This window comes from Dipodomys merriami, unplaced genomic scaffold, assembly GCF_024711535.1.
Source record: "Dipodomys merriami isolate MVZ:Mamm:240054 unplaced genomic scaffold, mDipMer1.0.p SCAF_201, whole genome shotgun sequence".
In the NCBI taxonomy this organism is placed as follows: Eukaryota; Metazoa; Chordata; class Mammalia; order Rodentia; family Heteromyidae; genus Dipodomys; species Dipodomys merriami.
In genome coordinates, this window is record NW_027203394.1 from 2,095,911 (window position 1) to 2,106,524 (window position 10,614).

Sequence of the window (10,614 nt, forward strand, 5' to 3'; positions counted from 1 at the left end):
AAAGACATTTGAATTCATCTGTTTCTCTTAGAATTCAGTTTCAAGATCTTTTATCAACTTAGCTGTGTTGGCTTAATATATTATGAATGGGTAAAAAAGAACTTGACCGAAGCTTTAAATCACGTAGAAAGGCATTATGAGAAGAATATCCGAGCTTTCTGCACCCCATTTACTATGTTCTTTTCATTTTTCATAGATAACATATGTTATCAGAATAGTACAATTAAGTCACCACCTATGCTCATATCCTGAAGCATTTCCCCTTTATTTATTTATTTATTTATTTATTTTTGTCGGTCGTGGGCCTGAACTCAGGGCCTGGGCACTGTCCCTCAGCTCTTCAGCTCAAGGCTAGCACTCTACCACTTGAGCCACAGTGCCACTTCTGGCTTTTTTCTGCTTATGTGGTGCTGAGGAATGGAACCCAGGGCCTCCTGAGTAGCTAGGATTACAGGCATGAGCCACTGGCATTTTTTTTTGTAGTATTTTTTTTATGTGTGTATCTTACATTAAGGTCTTAGGTCAGTTTTGAGTTGATTTTTATACACATAAAAGTAGGGGTATAGTTTCAGTATTCTCATGTGGACATGAAAATTTTCTAGCACCACATCTTTGTGGAAAACCCAATGCCTATAGCTGTGGCTATATTGAGCGATTTCTGCATTCGCCATTCTATTCCTTTGGCCTATGTGTCTATTTTCCTACCAGAACCATGCTCTTCCCTTTCTTCTCATGGCTCTGCAGTGCAATTTCAGCTTGGGTAATTCTACACCTCTCACAGAGCTTTCTTTGCTCATGTTGTTTTGGCTATTTGGGGTCTTCTGGGAGAGGATTAATCCTGAAACTCTATAGATGCTTAAGTCTACTCAGTGGACAGTATCATTTAACTCTGATGCTTGTTGATTTTTGGTCTAGATTTTCCTATAGAGACAGAGTAGGGCATTGAAATCACGTATTATTATTTTGTTGAGGTCCGTCTGAGCTTGTTTTTCCAATATTGTTTGCTTTATGACATTGGATGCGTACTTGTTTGGGACATATGCATTTGTAATTGATAAATCTTGGTGGATTGCTCTTTTTCCCTCCCATTGGGACAGGGTCTTTTATGTAGCTGAGCATGTCTTATATTTTGCTATGCAGCCAGGATGGCCTTGAACTTGTGATCTTATGCCTTTACTTGCTGAGGTAGAGATATTGTGATTACAAGTATGTGCTACCATGCTTAGTTTCTAAATCTTGTTTGTTATTCACAATTTGAAGATAATAGCAATAGCATTTGCAATAAGAATATAGTGAACACAATTACATAGACTAGGCAGTCAGAAATGACATTAATTTATTTAGTATAACATATGTTGTATTTGTTCCCATATTAATAGAAGTAGAAACTAGATACTGTGCTATCTTTTTGTCTTAGAACTTTATTATTTTTGAAAAGGGATTGAAATTCCATTCTTAGAAAACAAAATGGTCATGATACATTTGACAATTTTAAGTCTACTTAAAATTACACAAAGCATATTTCAGCATCCTATTACAAATAAATATTAGAAGTATTTGAATGGGATAGTTGAACACCATTGAATTTTAAAATATATTTTAAGTGCCTATTTTTTATTACCCATTATATTAAGTGCTTCAATTTCAAGAACTTACAAGCTAAGGCTTCGTTTGCTGCCTTTAGGGAAATCATATTTCAGAATAACACCGAAATGGTAAATAATAATTTAAACAAGAACATTTGATCTTTGAGATCTTTGATAACTAGGAAAAATAACAGTAGGTTTTATTCTCATTGAAATACAACACATTGCGAAGTCTGTGGTCATTCCTTAAGCAGTGCAGCACTTGGGTTTTGTCCTTTCTTAATTTTTTTTCTGTTGTCCCTCTTCCATTAGTGTTTTGTTGGATAGCTGGAAAAAGTAAAAAAGACTGTTCCTTTTGGCAAAGGGTAAATGAATGGTTTGTGGGAGATGTGTTGAGGTATAGAACACAATTTTTAAAGAGTTTTAGGACATTATTCAAGATAAGTTACTAAAATGTTATCTACAGAGATGAACATAGAGTTTGTTGAATAAATTTTAGATACTTGTTTATACTGTTAAATACATGTAAAAACTGTTCAGATAATTTCTCCATGAGAAGGGGCCACTCAGATTTGGGTTTTAGTGAAGTAATTCACAGTGTTCTACTGGTCGGTTAGTAAATGCGAATTATCCTGAATTCCATTGATCTGTACTCATATCTGGAGACAGGAAAGAACTCCAGTATGAACTAAATTTCCTGTTTTTCACCCTATCTCGCAGGTCTTTGTGTTGCTGGTCTGAAGTGCTTAAGACAGGCCTTCTGGGCATCTATAGAACCCTTGGACCCTATAGAATATCTTGTAAGCCTTTTCATGGCACTTTTAATCTCTTTATTCCTCAGTGTATAAATGGTTGGGTTTAGCAGCGGTGTAATAACAGAATAAAACACAGCAAGAAACTTGTCCAGCCAGGTGATGCTGAGAGGCCACACGTAGATGAAGATGCAGGGGCCGAAGAGGAGGACCACCACCGTGATGTGGGCGGAGCAGGTGGACAGGGCCTTGGAGGCCCCGCTTGCGGAGCTCCGTCGCACAGTGAGTAGAATGTACGTGTAGGAGATCAGCAACAGAACGAAGCAGGTTACACCCACAACTCCACAGTCGGCGTTCATCAGTAGGTCCAGATTATAGGAATCTATGCAGGCTAGCTTGATGACCAGCGGTATGTCGCAGAAGAAGCTGTCTATATCCCGGGGGCCACAGAAAGGCAGCTGTATGACCACTACCAGGTGACTCATGGCATGCACGAATCCAATGGCCCAGGAGGTCAACACCAGCTCCACACACTTCTGCAGGCTCATAATGGTGGAGTAGTGGAGCGGTCTGCAGATGGCCACATAGCGGTCATAGGCCATTACCACAAGGAGTACCATCTCACTAGCAGCAATAAAGTGGGCAAAGAAGATCTGAGACATGCAGCCTCCAAAGGAGATGGTCTTGTTCACCCTCAGAAAGTCTGTGATCATCTTAGGGGTGCTGACGGAGGAGAGCCACAGATCAACAAAGGACAGGTTGGCCAGCAGGAAGTACATGGGGGAGTGGAGGTGAGGGTCAGTGATGATCAAGATCATGATGGCTGTGTTCCCTGACCCGATGACCAGATAAAGCACCAAAAATATTATGAAGAGTAAGATCTGGGTGTTCTGTGAATTGTCAAGTCCGAGAAGCACAAACTCTGACACTACCGACTGATTTCCTCTATCCATTGTATTAGTGTCCTCTGAAATAATCTAGAAAGAAGAATAGATTATCAACTAGTGGGATGATAAAGAGAAGTTGAAAGCTAACGTCTATGTCTGAAATTGAATAGCATAAATCCAAGGAGAAATTTTAGGCAAATATAAGGGGCATTCTGCCCCAAAGCAAATGTTAACCGACCACGACTAATTTTTCAAGAAGCAAAGCATAAGAAGGAATGTCATGCAAATGACTTACCAGGACAGTGCTGTCCCAGGGGTGATCAGGGGGCAGAGGCCAGGACAACCATGGCCTCCCCTGGTGCCCGCTCTGCCCCCCAGTCCAGTCAAAGGCTGAGCACAGTGCCCGCTCACTCTGCCTGCTTGCTCTGCCCCCCAGTCCAGTCGAAGGCTGAGCACAGTGCCCGCTCACTCTGCCTGCTCACCAGTCCAGTCGAAGGCTGAGCACGGTGCCCGCTCACTCTGCCTGCTTGCTCTGCCTGCCAGTCTAGTCGAAGGCTGAGCACGGTGCCCGCTCACTCTGCCTGCCCGCCAGTCCAGTCAAAGGCTGAGCACAGTGCCTGCTCACTCTGCCGGGAATCTTTATGTACATAATCAAAATTAATTCAGAAACTTTGAAAGGTGATGGTGAATTGACATTGAATTTCAAACTACAATGTGATACAATCCTACTATTTGTTGGCACCATATATAATGATTCCTTCAAGCCTAGGAAGACATTACAAAATTACGATTTCTTAGCTCAGATCTCTAAAATAAATGTTGAAGCCGGGTGCCAGTGGCTTACTCCTGTCATCCTATCTACTCAGGAGACTGAGATCTGAGGATCACAGTTCAAAGCCAGCCTGGGCAGGAAAGTTCATGAGACTTTTATCTCCAATAAACCACTAGAAAACCAGAAGTGGCTCTGGCTCAAGTGGTAGAGTGCTCGCCTTGAGCTGAAGAGCACAGGGACAGTGCCCAAGCCCAGAGTTCAAGGCCCATAACTGACAAATATTGAGACAATCTTTATGAGAGAAAAAACTGTACAGAAAGTCATGCAATAAATACCTTGGCATGATGATGCGAAATCAGTCATTAATTAAAATATAAAATAATATTTACTAAATAAAAGTTTTAATTACCAAAATATATTGATGTAGATTAATTTTTTTCTTAAAACAAATTTTTAAAAACCAGTTCTTGCTGGGTGCCAGTGGCTCACACTTGTAATCCTAGCATCTCAGGAGGCTGAGATCTGAGGATGGTGGTTCAAAGACAGCTCAGACAAAGAAGTCCTTGAGACCCTTATCTCTGAATAACCACCAAAAAGCCAGACATGGAGCTTTGGCTCAAGTGGCAGAGTGCCAGCCTTGAGTAACAATGCTCACGGACAGTGCCCAGATGCCGAGTTCAAGGTTCAGGACCTGCACAACACAACAAAACAAGACAAGAAACAATTCTCTACCTGCCAGAGTAAGTCACGTACGTAGATGAGTTGCAAACGTGGGGCTCCAAATGTGAGTAGAGAGGAATGTGCTGCAGAGTGACTAGCACATTTTTGGTACACGCAGGTGCTCTCCCACCAGATGCCCTGCATTTGTAAGAAGGTCGTGCCTCCTGCCCAGCTAGTCTAGACTGTGATCCTCTTCTCCCTGCTCCCTGCACCGCTGGGCTGCTAGGCATCCATCTCTGCACCCAGATTTTTATTGGTTGAGAGATGGGGGTGTCTCATAAGCATTCTGCCCAGGCTGGCTTCAAACTGTGACCCAGTCTCTGAGTTCCTAGGGTTACAGGAATGAGCTGCTGGCACCTGGCTGTTCTCCGTTTTTTGTTTTTAAATAGTGGATCTTGAGACAATATTTTTCTCCAAAGGTATTGGCAACACTTGTATTGTTTATTGGTACTTATTCCATAAATAACATATATGCTATCACCTTTCTTTCCAGTATCTCTTCCTTATGTTTTCCTTAAGTGTCAACGTGCCTGTCAGTGGTGGTCCCATGTCTACTGTGAAAGGGACCTTGTCTGTACCGCCTGCTGTCCAGGGTATAACCAGTGTTTCACTCACATTTTTCTTGCCCAGCAGGGTTATTAATGTTCGCAGGACTTGGAAGCATTAGGGCATTCTATTAAAGCACGTTTAGAATTTTACTTTTTTTTCTTTTGTCAGTTGTGGGGCTTGAACCCTAGGCCTGGGTGCTGTCCCTCAGCTCTTCAGCTCAAAGCAAGCACTCTACCACTTGAGTCACAGCACCACTTCCAGTTTTGAGTGGTTAATTGGAGGTAAGAGTCTCACAAACATTCCTGCCTGGGCTGGCTTTGAACCATAATCCTCAGATCTCAGCCTCCTGAGTAGCTAGGATTATAGGCATGAGACACTGGCACTGGGCTAGAATTCTACTTTTAACATAAGAATAATTCTTAAAGAAAGGGCTAACATTAGGTTTTGATGGGTGGAACTGAAAATTAGAGTAAGAAAACAAAGCAAATTATCTTTAGGAATATTGAAACATAACAAACTATTTCTTCCTTCTAGATGTAATATCCTTCCATAAATGCTGGCTTTCTCCAAAAGTATTAATCTTTGATATTAATAATTTTACCTCGGTAGATGTATACAAGGCCTCAGACCGTGTATTGGAGGAGATGCTCAGCATGTTCCAGTGAGTTGGGATGGCTTCCTTTTCCTCAGGTTGCACGTTTTAGTTCTATGTTTGCTCTAGCCAAGAATTGTAATCTTGTTCACCATATCTTCATGCTAAAAACTGTCTTACATACTATGCAGTCTGACACAATGAGCCTTTATTAGGAATAAGGACAGCCAGTTCTGTTCATAGCAATCCACAGGCAAAGTAGTGTGATCTTCCGACACAGATCTTAGAGCATGTCTGAGGCCTTGCTTTTTTGTAGTGTGTGCACTGTTTTGAAGATAAATCCCCATAATAATAGCAAATCAAGAGAAAAACCTATAGGTTGTCTTCTAAAAATGTCAGAAGACACAGAAGCCATACTAGGCTCCAAGCATCCTGCAAATCATTTGAACAATACAGAGAAGTACCTTAGGAGGAGCAGAGCGCAGAGGTGACTTACTAGACACCGTGGTTTCTCTCTTGGTCTTCCTTTCTGATGTGTGCAATGGTTGGCTCCACGGCAGTGGTGAAGGTGCCCTCCTCACCCTGACACTTAGACACTGCCTGGAGAAGTCTCCTGGGGCAAATTTGCCTATTCTGTGTTCCAACCCAAACAAGAATCAAGGAAATAATGATCTTGGACATCCCCTGGGGATTTCTCTATTAAGAGTGGTACTGAGTGCTGCATACTTGTGAAATTAGAACAAGGAGATGAGGAAAACCTCCTGTAAGTCAGCTCAGCACTGAAAAAGAGTGGAGTTTGAATAGTATTCCTTTGACTAAATAGTACTAAGGAGATGTTTTCTGCAGCTTTGCTCAGCAGTTCTATGAAGTCAGGTTATATTTGGGCCACAGACAGCATGGCTGACCTGTGTGAGGCAGGTGACTGACCTGTGTTTGCTAAACAGAGTGAGGCAGCAAGGCAGTCCCAGCTGGGTATGGCCCAAGCAGCAGCGCTTCCTCGGTGCAGTGCTGAGGGGCCAGGCTTCCCTAACAAGCGGGTGTCTGTGGCCAAATGGCTGATGTCTTGCAGTATATTCTGTGATTGCATGAGATACTGTCAGGTAGGGAATAGATATCTCAGGATTCTAAAAGATAGGTTGATATGAGTTTCAACATATCCTCGAATGCTTAGAGTTAAAAACAATTTTGTGATACTGTAATTGGCCCAAAGGAAACGGCTTTTGTTTAAAATGTATAATGTGGTAAGCCTTGGCATTCACATGCCTTGGGAAAACATCATCATCATCTAGATAGGAAACACAGATCTGAGCCAAAGTGCCCCATGCTTTGACAACCTCGCTTTCCCACCTTCTGCAGGCCTCTCTTTGGAACCACTGATCCGTTACTAATTTTGCATGTTGCAGAGTTTTGTATAATGGAACTCATTTGTACTTCTCTAAAAATGTTCAGGTCAGCTGGGTGCCAGTGGCTCACTCCTGTCATCTTAACCACTCAGGAGGCTGAGATCTGAGGATTGCAGTTCAAAGCCCAAGCAGGAAAGTCCATGAGACATATCTCCAGTTGACCACCAAAAAGCTGGAAGTAGAGCTGTGGCCCAAGGGTAGAGCACTAGTCTTGAGCACAAAGAAGCTCAAGCATGGCACCCAGGCCCTGAGTTCAAGACCCACAACCAACAAAAGAAAAAAGTTTAGCTCATTTGCCCTTTTATTAATTGAGTTGTTTATTTGGGGGGGAGTTAATATATTGAGTTCACAGTATGTTCTGCTTATTAGACACTCACCAGATGTATACCTGACAAAGGTTTTTCTCTACTCTGTAGGCAATCTCTTCAGTCCCGTGACTGTCTCCTCATTGTGCCCAGGCTCTGCAGTTTGATCTCATCTGTTAATCCTTGCTCTTATTTGCTGAGCTATTGGGTTATACTCAAGAAGTTACTGCCTATGCCAATATGTTCCAGTATTCTCAGCATTCTTCTGGTGTTGCTTCCTGTTGTAGTTTCACAGTTTTTGGTCTTACACTAAGACCCACTCTCTGCTGACATTTGTGCAGAGTAAGAGGTGGGGACCTGGCTTCAATCCTGTGCATTTGGATATTCACTTTTCCCAGCACCATTTGTATATTTTGGAATGATTGGTAAAAATCAAAGGTTTCAGCTGTGTGAATTTATTTCTGTGTCTTTTTATTTTATTTATTTCTGTTACTTTTTTGTTTATGTGTTATTTCTGTGGTGTTTTTTATTAACGTTACCACATAGCATAACTTGAAATCTGGTATTGGAATACCTGTAGCATTGGTTTTGCTATAAAAATTGTTTTGGCTACTTGGGGTCTTGTGCTTCCCTATGAAATTTAAGATTGATTTTTTTCACTTTTGCAAATAATCCCATTTTGAGGAGTATTGCATTGAATCTGTACATTTCTTTCAGCTACTTTCATGATATTCTGACCATCCATGAGCATCGTGGTCTTCCCATTATTTGTATCTTTGATTTCCATCCTCAGAGTTTTATAGTTTTCATTGTAGAGAAAAGTTTAGTTGTTATAAGAAAGTTGGCTAAGCCAGATGCTGGTGTCTCATGCCTGTCATCCTAGCTACTCAAGAGGCTGAGATCTGAGGATCACAGTTCAAAGCCAGCCCAGGCAGGAAAGTTCATGAGACTCTTATCTCCAGTTAACTACCAGAAAATGGGAGTGGTGCTATGGCTCAAGCAGTAGAATGCTCGCCTTGAGCTAAAGAGAGCAGGGATAGCACCCAGGCCCTGAGTTCAAGTTTAGACAGAAAAAATAGAAAGTTGACCAAGTTATCGCATTATTATTTTTTGACACTGTTATGAATGGGATCTTTCTCCTGATTTCCATCTCAGCCTATTCACTGTGTTATACAGAAAAGCTACTAAAATTTGTGTGCTGATTTCATGCCCTGCTACATAGCTGAACGTGTTTATGAGATCTAAGACTTTGGAGTGAAACCTTAATGATCCTATAAGATTATATAACTAGTAAACAGAAATAATTCAATTTATTTCTTGTCTGTTTAGATTCTCTTGCATTATTGCTCTGGCTAGGAATTCCAGTCTTCCATTAAGTAAGAATAGAAAGAGCAGACACCCTGGTCTCATTCCTGACTTCACAGAAAATAATTTCATTTCTTGTTTAGTATGATTTTAGCTGTAGGATTGTCATAGATCGCCTTCATTATATTGAGTCACATTCTTTTCTCATCCTAGTTTCTTTACGCCTTTCATCATATGGAATTTTGTCAAAGGCTTTCTCTGCATTGGTTAAGATGATCATGCAATTCTTGTTCTTGATTCTGTTTGCTGCTTTATTTTAATTAAGCTTGCATTCCTGGAATAAAACCAACTTGATCATAATTATGCTGTTTTAAACATTTTATTGAATTCAGTTTGCAGCAACTTTATTGGAAACTTTTGCATCTGTGCTTATTAAAGAGATTGGTCTATATTTCTATTTTTTGTGTCTTTGTCCAGTTTTGGACCTAATGTAATAATGGTCCTTAGAATGAGTTTTATAGTATTTCTTCTCTTTCCATTTCATGGAAATGTTTGACAACTATTGGTGTTAGTTCTCTAAAGGTCTGGTAGAATTCTGCACTGAGTCCATATAGTCCTGAAGTTTTATTTTTTGTGACACTCTTTATTACTTCTTTAACCTCATTGCTTGTTTGTTTGTTTTTTTGGGGGGGTCTGGTTGTGGGGTCTGAACTCTGGGCCGGGGCGCTGTCCCTCAGCTCTTCAGCTCAAGGCTAGCGCTCTACCACTGGAGCCACAGTGCCACTTCCGGCTTTTTTCTTTTTGCTTATGTGGTGCTGAGGAATTGAACCCAGGGCCTCAGGCATGCAAGGCAAACACTCTACCACTGAGCCCACCTTCCCAGCCCCATCCTCATTACTTGTTATAGGTCTAGTTAAGTGATTTGTGTCTTCTTGATTCAGTTTTGGCAGGTCAAATGCATGTAGAAATGTATCAATTTCTTTTACATTTTCTAGTTTAATTGAATATAACTTGCCAAGTGATATCTCATATTTTATATTCTGTATTTCTTTTGTGTTTCTTGGTATATCCCCTTTTTCTCTCTGAATTAATTTTCTCTAATTCCTTTTCCCCTTTATTAGTTTAATCTCAATGTTATTCTGATTCAATGATTTTCACTAGAAAAAGTAGAGTCAAAATTACTTCTCAAGTTTTTCCAACTTATATTCATGTCTACATCTGTCCTGACTGAGTACCTAGCGAGGATGTCAGAGCACACATGTAAGTACACACGCATCCACATGAGTAAGACACTTCCATGCCTCAGATGACAGGCTGCTCAGACTGAACTGTGTCACACCTCTCAAGTATGTAGGGAAAAGGGTGAGAACATTCTTCTCCATTGTTTATGTAATAATAATAGTACAATTTGTGTTTCGTACATTTGTATGTTTAGTACATATTTAGTATATATTTAGTACACTTAATAAGTATGAAATATGTCACAAATTGTGTTATCTGATACATATTTATTGCCTTATTACTCCCATAATAACTATGCCAGTAAGTATTATTACCTCCTCTTAAAAACATGGACAGCAACGCTCACAAGAGGTAAGTAAATAGTAAATACGATGATTACCAAGTGCTAAATAGTTCAGCATTTTGTATTTAAAAGTTTAATCATGGAAAACAACATATAGGAGCCCAAGTGATACCCATTGTGTTAATGTATTGAAAGGCTGGAACCCTCTATATTATTGA

At 40.6% G+C, this 10,614-nt stretch overlaps 1 protein-coding gene across 1 annotated transcript; it reads right to left on the reverse strand.

The window, feature by feature from the left end:
- Positions 1 to 2,295: 2,295 nt before the first annotated feature.
- Positions 2,296 to 3,291, reverse strand: LOC138833182 (olfactory receptor 4K14-like). The gene has a single exon (XM_070031546.1). It carries the CDS (start codon positions 3,289 to 3,291, stop codon positions 2,296 to 2,298), a length of 996 nt encoding a protein of 331 aa, XP_069887647.1.
- Positions 3,292 to 10,614: the final 7,323 nt, after the last annotated feature.